Source organism: Lethenteron reissneri, unplaced genomic scaffold, assembly GCF_015708825.2.
Source record: "Lethenteron reissneri isolate LAM-NWPU_2019-01 unplaced genomic scaffold, ASM1570882v1 scaffold_216, whole genome shotgun sequence".
NCBI lineage: Eukaryota > Metazoa > Chordata > Hyperoartia > Petromyzontiformes > Petromyzontidae > Lethenteron > Lethenteron reissneri.
In genome coordinates, this window is record NW_026891738.1 from 1441777 (window position 1) to 1462308 (window position 20532).

At 41.4% G+C, this 20532-nt stretch overlaps 1 protein-coding gene across 1 annotated transcript; it reads left to right on the top strand.

The window, feature by feature from the left end:
- Nucleotides 1–5738: 5738 nt before the first annotated feature.
- LOC133339751 (interferon-induced very large GTPase 1-like) lies at nt 5739–18252 on the top strand. Its single transcript, XM_061547919.1, has 3 exons — nt 5739–5781; nt 12192–12291; nt 14223–18252. Exon 3 carries the CDS (start codon nt 14226–14228, stop codon nt 18090–18092), a length of 3867 nt encoding a protein of 1288 aa, XP_061403903.1. The 5' UTR covers nt 5739–5781; nt 12192–12291; nt 14223–14225; the 3' UTR covers nt 18093–18252.
- The last annotated feature ends 2280 nt before the right edge of the window (nt 18253–20532 follow it).

The following is a 20532-nucleotide window of genomic DNA, read 5'->3' on the forward strand; positions in this document are numbered from 1 at the left end:
ATGCTATCAGAGTACGTCAATCAGTATCTGCATATGTTGGCAATTGGGGGTATTTATGTTCATATATTCCTGAACGCTTGGTTTATAATTTTGAAAAAAATCAGTCGTACTTTTATACAATGTTGTTTTTGTTAAGTTTATACAGATGCCACCATGCATAATACCCGTTTTCTATTTTGTCATCATTTGATAAAGTAGTAACGAATGGATGGATGTGCGTGTGCTGTCTCAGAACTCGTAGTTTGTCCCGAATCACGTTCAAATGTTCATGAGATTTGCCATGCCTATAATATACATGCCATTGTATTCACAGCTATTTTGTTAAGATTGCGTAAAAAGATTCCACCCTCCAGTCTTGCCTTTACAATACATTCCTCCTTATAATCAAGCGTCAACATGTTCTACCCTGACCGCTGTGAAAACATTCCAGTTTTTTTAAACATTTTTGCTTGCATTGTGACTTTCATAGAATCTTAAATATGCCAGTGCCTTCCATCAAATGTCTCTCAGAACGTAGACTTTGCCTGACAGGTGCATTTTATCATGCACTCTTGTACATAAGTAGGCAGATGTTGCTAATTTTTATGTGTTTTGTTAGGATATGTGATCATCTGCATTTGTACATTTGATATAATTTTAATCTTTACATTTTCTCGTAAAACCCTTTTGAGATGTGTGTAAGCATCAAACCACTGATTTTTAAAGTTAAAAAGCGCTTATCTTTACACATATATCCATTGGGATTTTTAATGTTTGACTTGAGACAAACACTCATTGCAGTTTCCCTGATGTGCATATTCGGCTGTATGACAGAATATCGCGAATGACTGAACACTTTTCTCAAACCAGCTACCTTTAATTCATCATCGTTTAAACGTTTCTGTAAACTTGAGCAACCTTTTGCGACCTTTAATTTTGGCAAAGTACGTTTGTGTAAAATATATATGCAAATTATGCATTTTGTTAGCAGAATTGTGCATTCTGAGCTCGGAATGATTTTAAGTGGTGGAGGGAGGGAAGGGAGTCGATCCTAAGCTGAGAAGCAAAGGCATAGTAAGAATATGGATGCACATCTGATGCTGTGACTGAGTTGAGGTCCTGTAGATATTTGGCGGATTTGTTTAAAAGCGCTTTCAAGGCACTTGTCCATTTCAGATTCTATGAAAGTCACAATGACGTATGGGCGAATGGATGACACCAGATTATGAGACCGCACGCACACACACACAATCGCATGCATTTCTTTCAGGGGCGAGGCCAGGTATTTAAAGATGATTTATGAAGGGGAATTCATGGCAATGGCATTACTGGAATGCTCTAATCTATTTTCACATCACGGTGGTGAGATGTTACCTACCTCGTCTTGTCGTGGATTCGATCCTGACCCTGACGTCTGCTATGTTTGGAGTAGTCCCGTTGATTTTTATCCGGGTCCTCCAGTTTCTTCCCTCCACATTTACAAACATGCTCTTTGATTATTTGGCTGCTATACATTTCCACGTGATAAACCACTTCGTTGAGCTATCATCTGTTAACGAGCTAAAAACTCAGTTGTGCTTTCCTGGTAATATAACAATAGTGTTTGGTTCATAAATACGTAGTCTTTAGTTGTGGTTCAAATCCTTTGATGAGGATGGATTCCAACCAGAATCCAATATTACACACATACTCATTAGTTCTTTCGGTAAAGTCACGTAGGTAGAAAAAATATATCACGACGTTTCGATTGCAACACAAGCAATCGTCTTCAGGTGAAAAAATACAGCGGTAGAACTGCTAAACCAGGAAAAATATAGTGGGAGAGCGACTGCAACAAGAGGTTATGTAGGTTTGAGGTGGGTGCAACCCAAGGGAAAGGAGGTGGGGCTAGAGATGGAAAGGAGTCCCGCCGCCGCACGCACAGCAGCTGTGTTAATGGGAGAGATAAGCATGTCAATGTGTAACGGGGAGAGCGCCATCTAGGGTGCGACAAGGGGTATCTGAATGTCCACCGCTGGGTAACCGGTATCCAATCCATTGCGGGGATTTCATCTAGGCCAAAGCTAACGGGCAGAGTTAGAGTGAATGTACGAGAACCATCTAGATTTTAGAGGGTTCCACGAGGGGGCGTGGCTGGAGTCGGAGCTGTGCTCCGCCGAGATGAATATAAGTGGAGGCAGGAGAGGACTCGTCATCGGTGTGGGAAGCCTCGGGTCTGGACTGCATCACCGCTCAACCTCTCCTTGCCAACGACCACGTGGCGAATCCCCAGCGAGCAGCCACTCCTCCCAGCACGCTGCCAGCCAGCGGCGGATCGGATAGAGAGTGAGGCGTGCCCCGACAGTGGGCAGGAAAACGGCTCATCAACGGCAGAGAGAGAGACGCGAGTCAACAGTCGTCGTGGAAGTCGTTTATTACGTTGAAGTCAGAAGTGGTCCTTCTAGAGATCTATCTACGTGACTTTACCAAAAGAACCAGAAAATATAGATTCCTGCAGTCACGAAAGCTTTAAATCAAGGTTATAAATCCCAATGGATATACGTGTAAAGATTAACGCTTTTTTTACTTTCAAAGTCAGTAGTTTGATGTTTATACACATTGCAAAAGGGTTTTACAAGAAAATGTAAAGATGAAAATTAAATCAAATGTACAAATGCAGGTGATCACATATGCTAACAAAACATTTTAAAATTAGCAACATCTGCCTACTTATGTACAAGAGTGCGTGATACAATGCACCTGTCAGGCAAAGACTACGTTCTGAGAGACATTTGATGGAAGGCACTGGCATATTTAAGATTCTATGAAAGTCACAATGCAAGCAAACATTAAAAAAAAATCTGGATTGCTTCACAGCCGTCAGGGTAGAACATGTTGACGCGTGATTACAAGGAGGAATGTATTGTAAAGGCAAGACTGGAGGGTGGAATCTTTTTACGCAATCTTAACAATACAGCTTTCAATACAATGGTATTGTAGATTATAAGCATGGCAAATGTCATGAACATTTGAACGTGATTCTGGACAAACTACGAGTTCTGAGACAGCACACGCACATCCATCCATTCGTTAGTACTTTATCAGGCGTTCAGGTATATATGAACATAAATACCCTCAATTGCCTACATATACAGATACTGATTGATAGGCTGTGGTACAGACTTGTTTTATTTATGTAGAAATAATTTTTCACCGTATGGAGCCAACCATGATAATCAGGGGTGGAAGCAAGGATGCTGCTGTTTAGGAGATAATTGTATTCTTTAATCAGTCATGAAGGAATAGGGCAGTCCTCGGTTTACGAAGCTCATTTATTCCCGAGACCCGTCCATAACTTGAACGGTTCGTGAGTCGGAACACAATAATCCACTGTATTAGAATATGTTTTCCCCTTTTTTCCTGCAACAAAACGGGTGTTAAGATGTTAAAACTCCAAACTGAAACCTTTTACAAGGAATCATGTCTGCATTAACCACAATACTTGTGTAATAAAAGACTCCATCAGGCACTGCTGGTCTCCTTTGGTCTTTTATTTAGGTTCTCTCTCCGCGCCCCGCTGGTCTCCTCCGCAGACCAGCGTTGTCTCGCGCGCGCCCCGCTCGCACTCCCTCGTCAGCTCCTCCACTCTTCCTCACATCCCGCTGGTCCTGATAAGGGACCAGCGTCTCCTCTCGCGTGCCGTGCACGCTCCTCCGTTAGCTCCTCCACTCCCGCACTCCGCACACCACTGGCCGACGGCGTGCTGAGGTCCTTCAGCCATGTGGCCGATGGCGCGGATCTCCTCTCGACACCCAACGTGTGTCAGCCTCTTAACTTCCTCAACTGACCCCGATCTTCTTGGTTCTTTCAGTAAAGTCACGTAGAATGGAAATAATAAAATAATAAAAATAAAACATAATAAAATAATTCACACTAAGATGAATCCCTGCAGTCACGAAAGCTTTAAATCAAAATTTGACCCCGATCTCTTCTGGGCTCCCACTTATATCCTCTCCCCCCACGTGACCCTGACTCCTCCCCTTCCGGATCGTCAGATCCGGCCTTCCCATACTGCCCTACTGGCTTCGCCCCCATTCACCTCGCCTCCCATTGGAGCCGAGCTGAACGGTGGCCCCTCCCACACGCCCCGCAGACCAGGCTCCGCCGCCCAATACCCCGGGCCGTGTGATTGGGCCAGAGCCCAGCAACAACCCCATTTACGCTCGCATTACACTTGTGGTCAGAATGCAAACAAAAAACCTACTCTGATAATATATGTGCATTGTCTTGGAAACTGATTGGTCCACACAGAGACAGCTTTCTTTCGAGTCAAGTCTCAAAACGGTGTTAGATAATACATATGCTATCAGAGTATTTTTTTGTTCGCTTTCTGACCACAAGTATTGTGATTTATGAACACTTGATTCCTTGTAAAAGGTTTCAGTTTGGTGTTTTAACATCTTAACACCTGTTTTGTTGCCAGAAAAAAGGGGAAAACGTATTCTCCTATTTTGGTACTAGCAAAGGAGGTCCCATGAAATCCACTGTTTTTAAATGCCCATATGGTCAGTTTTAAGAAATGTGCTAAGGTTCAACAGAAAAAGAAGCAGTCAAACTAACAATTAGAAGTATTGTACTTTTCCATGTAACAATATAAAATACTGTATAATAAATAAAATAAAATATAAATTAAAGTAACATTAATAGAAAAAAACACTTTTTTTTCATGAACCTTGGGTCCTGATGCTAGTCAGAAGGGGGGCAACGAGTTACCACAATTGCAGACACCCACACAGACAGACAGAGAGACACAGACAGAGACACACACACCACGACGACAATGATCCCCCGTGTAGCCTTAATAGGCTATAGGGGCAAGTGCTGTTAGTGAGCAGCGCCTATGAAGGCCGGCACGGCACACGTGGGGGTGATTGGCCAGCGCCACGCCCGGCTGCCTTTGTATCCCCAGTGGCGATGTTTACACACCAGGGCTTCCGGCACTGATGTTAGCCGTGAGCAAGAATCGAATTCGGGTCGCCACTTTTGTAGCACAGTGCGCTCACCACTACACTACCGCTCCCCACACACCAATACCAATATCCGCCATTCGCCACAAAGTGACGGCGACGTCACCACGGCGCCTGTGCCAGGCTAGGTGCACTTTGAGGCACTAAATGTGGGGTTGGCTGTCTTGCTTTCTTCTGAAACAGTGGGATGCTTTCCAAGCAAGAAAAGCTCACGAAAATATATATGTGAGACAAAAAAAAATCTGAAATGCTGGATATGATTAGCACATCGAGACCAGTCTGTAGTTTGACTGCTTACAAATGCCGCTTGGTGATTGATGTTCGCATGGAAAAATCAACGGTCGATGGACTAAACTAATTTTATATTTATATGTGAATATAGAATGGAGTTCTGATTATTTGTCCTTTCGCCCATGATGTTGCACATGAATGCATAACAAGTTTGCGTGTGATTTAAGTTTTAGTGAATTGAGAGCCTAAGCATAATTTGGAAATTATATCTCATTGTTCGACTGCTCGAAAGACTCCTTATTCATACGCTATCCTCACTGCCTTTGTCATATGCAATATTCAACAACTCGAAGGGCATACGCTCACAATCTTTATTTCACGTCCACACACGCGTTGTGTCTCTCACACACAGGCACACACGCACATTCGTTATTATCAAGCACTGGGTGGAGTCTGGGAAGCTCCACCTTTTTGTGAATCTGAATATAAAGCCTGGATGAATCCAGAGAGCAGAAGAGACGTAGCGAATGACTTGCGCCCTACGGCTTTCCATCACCTGAACATCGTGAGTATTATAAGAGATGCAAGTCAGCTGCACATTGGCCAGTAATAGGCTAAATCTATTGAAATCAGTTACAGGTAAATTATGTACGGTATATATGTTAGAACGTACATTGTATAGACTATGTGTGGTTAATATAGGCTGGCTATTGTAAATCAGATATGTCAACAGGCTATGTTTAAAAAATAATACCATATTAAACTACATGTTAATGTCTAATGGGATAGCGAAGTTAAATATGTTGAACACATGGCCATGTAATATCGGACTGCATGCAAACACACCAAAATAGTGAAAAATTATAAGTTATTACAATGTAGGCAACAACAAAAAGAATTATGTTTTGAAAATATGTCAGACATTAATCTTGCCTGAACACTTGCACTTACGCTTACCTTGATGTTGGTTTATAATACTATCCATATCCCAAACACAAAATTAGCGACTCCCTTAATAGTCTTGATTTATCAAACGCTTTATCTACTGATATGCCAATCATAGTGCATACTACCTTCTTTGACAGTGTTCGGACATGTGGTCATTAACGAAACATATAGAACAAAAACTCAGGGTATAAGAATAGGTTTCGATTTAAAGCTTTCGTGACTGCAGGGATTCATCTTCTTGGTTCTTTCGGTAAAGTCACGTAGAAGGGACATAATAAAATAATTAAAATAAAACATTATAAAATAAAATTATCAAGACGTTTCGGCCACAACACAAACAGCCGTCCGCAGGTGAAGAACAAAGCTGTCTGAAAAACAGCGTCGTAATGAACAACGCTAAGCTTGGCAGCTTATACTTAAGCTTTGTCAAGGCACTCTGCCCCTCCCACCCAGCTTAAAATATACGCTGCCAAGCTTAGCAGTGTTCATAGGAGCGCTATCTTTCAGACAGCTCTGTTCTTCACCTGCGGACGGCTGCTTGTGTTGTGGCCGATACGTCGTGAGAATTTTATTTTATTATGTTTTACTTTTATTATTTCCCTTTTATGTGACTTTACCGAAAGAACAAAGAAGATATAAGAAAAGGTTTTACCCTTTCTGGCAATGAAAGAGGTGTTAAGATGTTAAAACACCAAACTGCAACCTTTGCAAGGGTTCATGTCTGCATTAACCACGTACACTTGTGGTGAACAAATTATGCTTAAGTTTAAACACAGGACACAATCTAAACACCAAAGTATGCAAGTGAGTTGTTTATGTGTACGTAAATAAATGCACATACAAGTGATGTGGTGTAGACTAAGGTTGCCGCTAGTCAGTACAGGTTTTTCAACCTTTATACGGGTTCGGTTTGTGTAATATCATGGATATTGGACGAATGTATTTCTACTCAAAATTCGCTATATGCAATTTAAATTCACTCATATATGGCTTCGTGATCGGACGTGGGAGACCATTATGTGTGTACGCTATGAACTGTTTGGCAGTTAAGCTGCCCTGTGTGGTTTCGGTTTGTGTGCCCTTTTTCTTGGAACACATCTATAACCACAAAGCGAGGGAAACCTGTATGTGTTGCACTTCAGGCTGCGCCCTTTACAATGAATGTGCAGTATTTAACAGAACATTCCATCGCACGACAGTGGCATTAAAGAGCTGTATAAGACGACCTCACCATTAGGGTGCTCTCATTAACAATTTTCTTCTACCACATAACTTATTGCAACACTACAGGCGCAGTCCTTGGCTCTGCAAGCGGCCCAAAAACAAACAAAAAAACGTAATATAATCCTTCTCGTGACACTTAGTGTGCCTCGGTAGGAACTAAACTCTGTTGCCAGTCACGAGGGCAAGTCCCGGAGTCTGCCCGTGCCGAACTAACAAATATGATTGTGTGCTGTTTGTATATAATTTCTAGCTCATGTGATTAATTACCTAGTATACATTACGGCCCGACATTCTCCTCCCACCTTTGCACACGTTTTGCATCCATCGCGTCAGCCTGAGGTCATTCCTGGTTCTGGCTCCGCAGACATCCTGGCACTTGATGTCATAACCCCTATCAAACTCCTCCCTTTGGAGGTCATCCCACGATATGTGTGAACACAGACACACTTAATTGCCCCTAGGTGTTGTGTGAGTCTGTAGCCATTTTTATTGTGAAACGACTTTTCTCCCTCGTTAGGTCGACTCATCCTTAAAATTAATTCCTGCTGCAGCATGCAATGACAGTCACTGGGAAAACAAAGGCGGTTGGCAGGCTCTGGTTATACCCCTGGAATACATGCATTTTTTGTCGTGGAGAATATACGTTATTCGTATTACGTATATTTTCTGAATGATCCTTTGGTTCAAGACATCAATACATCACTTCCATACGTCATTATCAAGTTTATATGCTTAACCCAGATCTCATGGCACTTATGTATTGATAAGTGGATGTTAAAAGAACATGTAACTAGTCGTATTCACTACCCCCTGACTATGTGCTGTATTGTCACTTACAGTGAGGGAAAAAAGTATTTGATCCCCTGCTGATTTTGTACGTTTGCCCACTGACAAAGAAATGATCAGTCTATAATTTTAATGGTAGGTTTATTTGAACAGTGAGAGACAGAATAACAACAACAACTATTCAGAAAAACGCATGTCAAAAATGTTATACAAAGATTTGCATTTTAATGAGGGAAATAGGTATTTGACCCCCTCTCAATCAGAAAGATTTCTGGCTCCCAGGTGTCTTTTATACAGGTAACGAGGTGAGATTAGGAGCACACTCTTAAAGGCAGTACTCCTAATCGCAGCGTGTTACCTGTATAAAAGACACCTGTTCACAGAAGCAATCAATCAATCAGATTCCAAACTCTCCACCATGGCCAAGACCAAAGAGCTCTCCAAGGATGTCAGGGACAAGATTGTAGACCTACACAAGGCTTGAATGGGCTACAAGACCATCACCAAGCAGCTTGGTAAGAAGGTGACAACAGTTGGTGTGATTATTCGCAAATGGAAGAAACACAAAAGAACTGTCAATCTCCCTCGGCCTGGAACTCCATGCAAGATCTCACCACGTGGAGTTGCACTGATCATGAGAACGGTGAAGAATCAGCCCAGAACTACACGGGAGGATCTTGTCAATGATCTCAAGGCAGCTGGGACCATAGTCACCAAGAAAACAGTTGGTAACACACTACGCCGTGAAGGACTGAAATCCTGCAGTGCCCGCAAGGTCCTCCTGCTCAAGAAAGCACATATACATGCCCGTCTGAAGTTTTCCAATGAACATCTGAATGATTCAGAGTACAACTGGGTGAAAGTGTTGTGGTCAGATGAGACCAAAATGGAGCTATTTTGGCATCAACTCAACTCGCCGTGTTTGGAGGGGGAGGAATGCTGCCTATGGCCCCAAGAACACCATCCCCACCATCAAACATGGAGGTGGAAACATTATGCTTTGGGGGTGTTTTTCTGATAAAGGGACAGGACAACTTCACCGCATCAAAGGGACGATGGACGGGGCCATGTACCGTCAAATCTTGGGTGAGAACCTCCTTCCCTCAGCCAGGGCATTGAAAATGGGTCGTGGATGGGTATTCCAGCATGAAAATGACCCAAAACACACGGCCAAGGCAACAAAGGAGTGGCTCAAGAAGAAGCACATTAAGGTCCTGGAGTGGCCTAGCCAGTCTCCAGACCTTAATCCCATAGAAAATCTGTGGATGGAGCTGAAGGTTCGAGTTACCAAACGTCAGCCTCGAAACCTTAATGCCTTGGGGAAGATCTGCAAAGAGGAGTGGGACAAAATCCCTCCTGAGATGTGTGCAAACCTGGTGGACAACTACAAGAAACGTCTGACCTCTGTGATTGCCAACAAGGGTTTTGCCACTAAGTACTAAGTCATGTTTTGCAGAGGGATCAAATACTTATTTCCCTCATTAAAATGCAAATCAATGTATAACATTTTGACATGCGTTTTTCTGGATTTTTTTGTTATTCTGTCTCTCACTGTTCAAATAAACCTACCATTAAAATTATAGACTGGTAATTTCTTTGTCAGTGGGCAAACGTACAAAATCATCAGGGGATCAAATACTTTTTTCCCTCACTGTAACAATATATCATATTACCAAAGGTAACTTTTTAATACCATGATGTTTAAGAATGTTCATATGCATGGTTGGCATTTGAACGCTTCAACTTTCCAGGCACCAGGGTTTGTTAATTCACAGAGTGAAAAGGCAAGGGGCATACTTGTCTCTCTGCCCTGGATTTGCCCTTGGGTGAGCAGCGAGTTTATGGTGTTTTGCCATGGGTCCACCCTTGCGTATATTCTCTCTCATGAAATTTCCTGGGTCACTCCCTGCCCATGCAAGAGTGATTCCTTTATGGCCTGTCATGAACTACTTCCTCCTTCGCTACACGAGTTCGGTTAATTCCCGGAAAGCAAAATGTACTGCGTCTTCTAGGCCCTCCATCGATGTCTAATTTATTATGATTACCCACTTCTCATTCTAATGCTGTTGTGGCTTCGCCATCTGGTTTTCCCGACTTCTGGCATGCAGTGAACGCATATTTGTCTGTCAGGAACTGCGACATTCAAAATAGACAAAACATTAAAAACAATTATAACAGGCATACAGTCCATCTAGGGCTGAACGTTTTGGGGAAAATATCTAATTGCGATTTTTCTGACATGTTGCGATTGCGATTTGATTTGCGATTAATTTGTTTAAGTCAAGCTTCAGTTCAATGTTCACTGTGTTAATAAATTTGTAAACATGTGATGGAGCATTACCACATGATACCATCTACTTTTAACTGCTCTAATGCAAGGATGAGAACTTAAAATATATGAATTGCTTTTAACATTTATTTATTAAAATGTTTTTATTCAAATAGAACAAGCAAACATAGAACAATTGCTAAGTTAAATAAATAAAGTTATTATAATAAAAAAATCAAACAATTTCAATCAGAAAGTAAAAGGATTTTTCAAATCGCCAAAAATTGCGGCCTTTGAGATTTGCTAATCGCATTGTTTCAAATTGCGATTTCGATTTGAAATCGATTCATCGTTCAGCTCTAAGTCGACCCTTTCACGTCGCAGGGGTTAGGGGCGCAGCCCCCCCGCGATCTGGAAAAAAACGCGTTAAATGTTTTGGTCCCCTTGGCGAACGACGCGAGCACCTCCAGCCGGGGGGTTCGGGGGAGGGGCTGTGAGATATCACGCGAGAGGCTGCCGTAAACGAGCTTGGCATCCTCCAAACCAACGCGCAAACTAACTTTTCACAAAATTTTACTTAAACAAAAATTGTGTATATTTATGGTTTTAAACAATACATATGTAATATCTCAATAATGGCGGGAGACGAGTTGACGTGGCAGCACTTATTTATTAACACTGGTGCAACAGTAACAGGCACAGCCGAGATAACGCCTACGCTACGCGTGCCTAACTCGGCCACGCACTCAGGCTCTCCGGCTACGCTCTCCCCACGGAGAGCTATCGGACCCGCCTTGCCAGGGCACAGGTCTCGACCACTGGGTTACACAGCCCGGCCCTTACAAGGACGTCGGGCCGTGAATCCCAAGGCCTCGCCTCTGAGCCTCACAGAGTCCCGGCCCTTACAAGGGCAGCGGGGCTAGGGGTCTCAGGGCCTTATCTCTTCCTCCGTCTTCTGTCTTCACTGGTTAACGACTCCCCGAGTGCTGCCGCACATCGCCTTACATAGCTCTCCGCTCCAGGGGGCGGGGCCTATGCGGACCGCGATGTGGACACCCGCCTGCGGACCGTGATGTAGCCACCCACCACGCGCTGTCTCACGATCCTCGCCGCCAGCACGTACCACCACTACACATACAATGATAGTATGTGATGCATTTGTGCGTTACTAAACTCTTTGTGTGTCATTTGCTGGACTTCGCATGTCGTCTGCGGTTTTCGCAAAACACCCAAAAACTCCCCAAAATAATTTCCATTTTATTTCTTATGCCGACCCCGCGATATATCGAAACCGCGATGGGGAAAGTCGCGATGCATAAAGGTCGACTGTATATACAATAAGGAGCCAGGGTGAGCTGGCTTTGTTGCTCATATAGACACGCAGTGAACTATTGATCACCATCGTCCATATCACCAGGATTGTTTTCAGGCAAGGAATGGTCCTTGTGAGCTTCCACATTAAGTCCTTAATCCAGGCTGTGTTATAGGCCGATGAGAAGTCCACACATCCCGCTTGTTCTCCAGGGATCACTGACTCGACGAGGGAGCTGATCCTCTGGAGGATGATGTTCAGATTAACTTATAATTAGATGCTGTATCAATGTGTATGTTGTTGTAATAACCTTTAAATGAAAGTCTATGTGAGTCAGTAAACTCATGCATAGTTCACAGTTATCTGAAACTGTGGTTGCTTTGTAGTGGACTTTGAAAATAAGTAATCACGTGTTTGGTTTGTTTATATTTTCAAGCTGGACACAATGCAACTCCACCGCACCCTCGCACTTGTCTGTCTATAAAGAGGGTCAGGAAGATAGTTCCAGCCTCCTTTGTGCTCTGAGCAAGCGAAAGGTGAGTCCATGAGATGGTCAACTCTGGCACTTGCATTGTGAAGATTTAGGTTGCTTTTGGCATCACGACTGGAATGTCTCTGTCATGTAAATGGCATGTTTAATTATGCAATTGTAGTAAACAAATAATTGAAATCATATTCTTCGGGTCTTTCTGTAACGTCATGTAGAATAGTCCAAAGACAATTACAAAGAATAAAAAAAAAACTACGACATTTTGATCGCAACACACGCGGTCGTCACCAGGAAAAGGGGGTTAGCTTCTAAAGACAATTGTTTATAAAGGTTTGAAATGGGCATAGCCCAAATGTCAGCAGCCAATGTTAATGTAAGTGGTGGGCAGTGACTGCGGCGTTGGCGGGTTTTCCACCAATCATTGGTGCTGGCCATTATATTCATGAATTGATATTTGTTTTCGTTGTAAAGCATTTTATGCATATAATAATTGCTATTCACAGCTTCAAAGTGGATTACGCATTCGAAAAAAAACACTTAATACAGAATTAAAGAGATTGCAGTCAAAACATATAACTGTTCATATGATACTGTAGTTTTGATGAGCTTAAATGCAGACGTACACATTTTTTCATTCAAAGAAGAGTATACCATTCTATGCCAGCACGCGGGTAGCAAGTTACAGAAAAGTTGGTTACACTTTTGGTGCTGTCATTAACCAACCTAAACATCAGCTCACCACCTGTATGAGGCAAGGACTAAAGGCCCGTGCTCTTAAGTCCAGTACCACAAGTAACGGCACATGCATAATAACCGTCATGGTTGGCCATGTGATGGTAATCAATGTATACAAGCCCCCGAAAAAAAAAATGGCCATCACCACTTCAGCAGCCACTACAATTAATAATGTACTGTATAATAGATTATCACCTAGGGATAATGTAATGTACAATATCACATAGGGATGATGTAATGTACAATATCACATTGGGATAATGTAATGTGATGTCCAACACATTTTCCCTATGCGATCGATTGACCCCAGTGTGATTGTAGCTTTGAGAAGTGCCTAAGACCACCCTACTCTCGCACAGGGGCACACAGTGTGTGCACACAGTGTGTCCGTGTATGGCCTTAGCTCACTCTGGCACAAAGAGCATTGGCTTTCAGATCAAGATGTCATCACGGTCAAAGCTCTTGATACCACCACACCTTAGCACCACCACTTTTAACCTCTACCAGATCCTGCAATTGCACAGTAGACACACGATCTCTAAGACCAGACCTAATAGTATTCCCCCACCTGTCAACTCCAAGCGCCGCACCAGTTTTTTCTATACATGACGTTGGCCCCACCCCAGTACACCCCTTACTATCACCTCTAGGGGCCGGTGTAGCATTGGATAAAGACCGACTTTTATCAACATTTGCATTGGGAAATGACATGCAGCCAAAAACGTTCTCAATTGGAAAGTAGTTTTTTGAGGAAAAGAGTTTCGGGCCAAGTGGCATGAGAACCACGTGTGGAGCTTGAGCACAGGAGCTGGGCAGGATTGATCCATTAGCTATGGTGCCATGGTTTAAGTGCTGCTTGTTATAGCACGGTAAGTTAAAACACTTTCCATTAGTCTCCTAAATAAATTGGGCCCGTTGCATGAATGAATTTCGTACTGTTATATTCCAAATTTCAACATGCAACGGCTTAATCAATTGTTTATATTTAATTTGTATTATTAAAAGCGTAGATAAGCATGGTAGGTATAAGGGAATACTTTATTTAATATTCATGTTCTTCATTTAATATTTCTCACAGATGTTTGACATTAAAATAAGTGATGAACTTTGGTTATTCGTCTAAATATTTGTTATGCTATGATTAAACACAACATTCAATATTCAACTGAATTATACATTGATTTGTATTATTGTTAAATGTTGTATTACTAATTAAGGACGGTGTCTATGTGTGTATTCAAGGCTATGTCTGAAGAGGAGGAACACGACATAAAAGCTGTGGATGAGCTTGCCAAAGTACTTAGAGACTTAGGTTTTAATACAACTTTTTGGATTCCAAAACTACGAAATATTTTGGATATCACCAATGTAAAAGCATTGCAATATTTTGGCCCTGAGGAATTTGAAATCATAGAACCACATTGCCGGCATTCATGGGAGAAAAAGGCATTGTGTAAGTTAGTGGAAATGTCGGGCAATGAAGTTGTTTTAAAACAATCACAACAATGTGAGCCAATTGGAAATAAACAGAAGCAAGATGCACCAACAAAGCAGCATCCGGAACAAATCCATCAGAAAAGATTAATTCACAGTGGTGAGGCCAACGTAGAGACTGAGACAGAGCAGCAAATGGAATTGAAAGGAGCAAAAGAACCCCCATTGTGGGATGGCAGCCATTCCAATGATATGGCAAACACTTCTCTAAAGCAGTTAAATTTAGCAGACATTTCAACTTTACGTGGGACTATTTCACGTCTAAGTCTTTTACAAAATGCATCTAAAGGACTTGCTTTGGAGGGGGTGTATCGAACTGGTCAAATAAAGGATAGGCTAAAGAAAAGAGGCAAACTCTTAAACATCCCAATGTCGTTTGATCTTGCTGGGCCAGTACATCAGCCGATGATAAATAAACAAGAGTTTTCATCATCTGAAGAGGAAAACATATTTGAGACAGCAGTGGAAATAATGGGATTCAATACCATAACGACAGAAGAAGGTTTCCTACTGGCCTTGAATGAAGAAATCAACTCGCGTCATAGCAAGGCATTACACAATGAAAAAAAGCAACAAGAAAATCTCACGGATACCTGCATTCATAGCGCCAAATACCTGTACCTGCCACTTGCCTCAGGAAGTCTTGACTTTAATCAACTCAAGCTCTCTGATGAGGCGTTGGAGGAATTACAAAGCGTTGAAAACACTTTAAAAACCGCCAAGGATTATTTTAAAACGCATGTGCTAAGAAACAGGTTAAGAAGTTTTTTTGAGAAATTTGGCTCTCATGCCCATACAGGTCCTGTCCACTTTGGTGGGATTTTTAAGTGGAAAGCATCAGCAGAGGGAATCAGCTCCGATGAGAAAAAGGAAGACAGAAATATGCTATCGGAGGCAGTGGAAAGGTATTCCACTTCTGCCTACAACATCAGTGGCAGTGCAGGTGGTGTGAGCATGATGGCATCCGAATTTACCACGGAATTTTCTGAAAAATACAATGCTCCACTTCTTAACAAGGTGACATTTTTCGTAGGTACAATAGGTGGACCACCTGGCATTTGTTCTCTTCAACAATGGAAAACCGACATTGTATCCAACACCAAGACGTGGTCTGTCATTGATCTAGGCACATCATTGGTTCCAGTGTGGGACATTGTCAAGTTTAACCACAAGGATGATTTTCAAAATACCTTGATAGCTAGCAGGCTCAAGGAGGCATACACACTTTTGACAAACCAAAATCCAAATTTTTGTCTAGAGGATATATTGGTCTCTGCTAATGCTAAAGCCAGGTCAGTGATGCAAGATATTAAACATTGGCAAGAATCCGACATGGAAAATAATTTAAAAAAGATACTTGATTTGAAACAAACGTTATATGATGAAACGAAAAGCAATTTAACTTGGATAAACACCTGTTTATCTCACCCAGCCCTCCAATCATTTTTGTCAAATCTTGTTACAGCACCTGCCAAAACGGTGAAAATCACAAAGCTTATGCAGTCTATTATGGAGCCAAACAGCTGTGACGTTGACAGTTTTCCGCAATTCGCCTCCATTATGCAGTGGTTGAATGAGTCTGAAGGAGTCCCTACTCATTTATCTGACTTTAAAGATCTCGTGAACATCTTAACAAAAGCAGAAGAACATTTAAAATTTGATTTTTCACAAACTTTTTCAGAAATTCATGAAAAAATAAACAAAGAAATCACACATGCATTTAATTCATTCTGTCAATCACTGAGAACAACAAAACTCATCGAACAAGAGCTACTCATCATTTCAGTTGCTTCTGCTGTTGGCTACTGTGTAAAAGAAAAACGATTTCAGCATCCCCTGAATAACCACAACATTGATCATCTTCAACGTGCACTAGAGTCAGCTTACGGAGAGTACTCACAACTGATGCAACAGGACAAATCCAGAGCTCAGGCATACGTGTTACGGACAGGTTTGTCTAATGCACGGACTCTTGCCCAAAAGCGAAAACAGTTCGATTTCATGAGATCCCAGGTCGAAGAAACAATGTGTGCTGAAGTTTCCCATGTGATTAAATACAATGAAATAGGGCCAACTGACTGGAATAAACTTGATATGATGCTGGAATCCATTATCGCTGGAACTTTCATAGAACAAACATGTAGTTCAAATAAAGAATGTACGATACGAAATACAGGAATAATTTCCCAGGGGGGATGGAAAGAGGACACATATTCAAGGCAAGAAGAATTACAAAATAAACCATCTATTCAACCACGAAGAAATAATGATGATGAAAAGTTCATGAATCTGCTTGAAAGACTCTCACTGATAAAATACTACCCCAAGGAATTACACACAAGTGATGTATGTGTTATCAACAGGTCTCCAATTCAAACTAACCCTGATCGATGCACAGAACAAGAACTTGCTCTTTCTTATCTGCAAAAACTGATGATGATTGACTATCGAGCAAGATGTGTTAGTTTTCAGTGTGAAAATCAAAACCAAGGCAAATTAAACAACTTATCTCAGTCCATGAATACAAATAAAAGCCCTAATAGTGATAGCTTCTTTTCTAATGATGATGATGATGACGTAATAAATAACAGTGATGGGCCTAGGACAAACACTGAAACCAACATTCACCCTATGGACTTACAAATGGCAATTTTCCATTGTGGAGACAATTTTGTAAGGCAGTACATTTACACCAAACTGTCATTCATCCAGTTTGCACTTCCGCTTTTAGTTCCAAATCCTTGTCGTTCAGAAATAGAATTCCCTATGTGGTCATTCAGACAGATTAAAAAGAGCTGGAAATACCGTGATGCATCTACCAAAAAAGTGCAATCTAAAAACTGTGCAATCATTGATGCCAACACTGCACTCGTGTCCTTCGTAAGATTTGGTGAATCACCTGCATCAAAATCTCAGATAATGAACTCTCTACTCGGCAATCAAACGCATCGAGTTTTCTTTCATAGATACTGCCGAGGCAGCAGCAGGAATGGTCAACTAATGAAAGGAGTTGCAGAGATCGCCTGGTATCTTCCAGGTGGGAAGGACGATGATGTATTTAATGACTGCATAGCATTCACTAATCTCCACGGAGATGCAAGAGAACACAAAACACAGGTGAAATTTTTACATGAGATTTCGTCTATAAATGTTATATTACTGTCAGATGGTGATCGCGATGAAGAAGGCAAACGTATCTTAGACGAATGTTTGAGTTCCCCAAAGCCGCTAATTTGCCTCTGTGCTGACAAAAGGAGAGTTTCCAGTGGAGTATCTGGAACAAACGCGAAAATTGCTGTCGAGAATCGAAATGAGGCTGAGTTAATCGATGAATTGACGTCAATAATCAAATTGTTTTTAGACAATTCAGAAAGAAAAATTAGCATCGAAGCTTTCTCAGCTATTGCAAGACAGCATAGCTTCATTGTTGATGAAGATGATAAACAATGTGAAGAGGGCAAGGGTATGGCGAAAGTTTTGCTGAGTCTTATAAGTGACAATCCACTGTGTTCCATAAAGGAGAAATTTTTGCCTCTTCAAGGGAAATTGTGGCAGTCGTGGTGCAAGAAAGACAAAGAATTGACTCGCATGATGGTAAGGGGGGGGGCAAAGTGTTGAGGAATACAAAAGTAATATTTTAGGAGAAAAAACACGCATTAGGAAAGCACAGCTTGAAAAAGCATTTCCTCTTAACGAATTTATGAGATCATTGATTGAAATTTTGAACCATAAGTCATGCACAGTAAAAACATACTTTCTGCATTGGTTACGCATATACTTAGATTATATGTTTGCAGATCGCTTATTACAACTTCATCTCATTTATCATCAGGCCTGGATGGCAATAATAGCGTTGAAAAAACAAGGTTTTAACACGAGTATCATTGCTATAAAGCAATCAGAGTTGGATAAAATATCAGAAGAACTTGATGCCTCTTCCTTTGGAATTGATCACGTTTTTAGGGAAGTTGGTCAGATCTATGAAGCTTCACAGACAATGCCATCAGTTAACAAACTCCCAGCTACTTTGCCCAAGATTGCTGCAGAAATGATGATCTCTGGATTTCCTCTTGAACTCATGGATGGTGATGCTGTACATGTCCCTCTCATTTGGATTAGCTCAATCTTGGACAGAATCATTGATGAAATTGGGAACGTGAAGCTGTTTGTTATCTCAATACTGGGAATACAGAGCAGTGGGAAGTCCACGCTACTCAATGCCATGTTTGGTCTCCAGTTTCCTGTTGGCAGTGGGAGATGCACCCGAGGGGCCTACATGCAGTTAGTGAAGGTGGAGGCAGAGTTCAGTAAACAGCTGGGATATGACTTTGTGTTGATAGTCGACACAGAAGGACTGCGTTCTGTAGAGCTGTCAAATACAACACATAGTCATGACAATGAGCTGGCGACGTTTGTGATTGGGCTGGGAAACATGACCGTGATCAACATTTTTGGAGAGAACCCTTCTGGAATGCAAGACATTCTACAAATTGCTGTGCAGGCGTTTCTGAAAATGAGGCAGGTGAAGTTATCACCGAGCTGTGTGTTTGTCCACCAAAACGTAGGAGAAGTGAATGCACACCATAAGAACATGGAGGGAAGGAGACGCTTTCAGGAGAAACTCGATGAGATGACCCGCATAGCTGCAGAGCAGGAGCAGTGCGCTGTTGCATCATTTGACGCAGTGATCAGGTTTGACGTGAACTTTCAGATCCGTTACTTTGCTCATCTTTGGGAGGGAGACCCTCCGATGGCTCCGCCAAATCCAAGCTACTGCCAAAATGTTAAAGACCTTAAAGAAATGTTACTTAGAAATGCGACAAACGAAAAAACAATCAACGTCTTGAAAATATCAGAATTCAAAGCACGCATTAAGAATCTATGGACGGCTTTGCTCGCAAAAAACTTCGTTTCTAGCTTTAAGAACACAATAGAGATCGCAGCTTATACCAAACTGGAAGAAATGTATGGAAAATGGACTTGGGAACTCAGGAGTCATGTTCTTCAGCAGGAAAACAAACTCTATAACAGCATTGATAACAATACAGATACAATGACACGATTACAGATTGAACGAAGAATTTTGTCAAACTATCAGGATATTAAAAAGAAAATGGAAGAACATTTCAATAGCGCAGATGATGCAGAATTCTTGGTTCAATGGAAAGTTAAATTCGAAAAAGGATTTGAAACAGTGAAAGAAGAGATATTGTCTGATGCTTACAAAAACTACTCTGCCCTGATGGCTCTAAAAAACAAAAAAAGAAATCTCGATCTTCAGAGATCAAGTTACGAAGATCAACTTATTAGAAAGAGCAAGGATTTGGCTTCAAAATTGAGAGAAAAAAATGTTAATGAAGCAGAATGGGACAGGGCTTTTCATGAAATCTGGAAGGATTGGATTAAAGTTATAAAAGACGGTATGACCAGCCCTGCAACGCTTGATGTAAAAAAAGAAATTGAAAACCTTATTTACAAAGTTCATGCGAATCAAATTCAACACCTAGAAACAGTGATATGGAACTATCACACAGGGACAGAATTTGACATTAAACAAAACGAACACATGATGAACCCGAAATGGCTTGGATATCTGAGTCACCATTTCAAAGATAAGAATACTAAGTCAATTAAAGAACTAATTATTGAGATAAAATTAAATGTCAATAGATGCATTGCCACCCAAGAGAAACATAAAACTAATTTCAACCCATCCTACATATATGAAATTTTAGAGGTAATGAATTCAGACATACAGAAATTTTCACAATCCAATGAAAAATGTAAGCTCACAGATAAGTTCAAAATTGATTTATCTGTCCACATATTGGCAGAGGTTACGGGGCGATTTCAGAAAATGCATGAGAATTTCCAGAGGGAAAACGATCCATTAGTATACTTCACCAATAAGAAAGAAAAATACTTCGACAGCTTCAAAATCCGCTGCCAAGGCGCAACGTCCACAACTATTTTTGTGGATTTTTTGTGTAACAAACTGAAAACATCCATTCAACAGGCAGTTTATGATAACGTTTGTGTTAACATTGCAGGCAGGATG

Excerpts from the sequence above, each read along its gene's own strand:
- LOC133339751 (XM_061547919.1), top strand. The coding sequence starts at position 14,226 with ATGTCTGAAGAGGAGGAACACGACATAAAAGCTGTGGATGAGCTTGCC.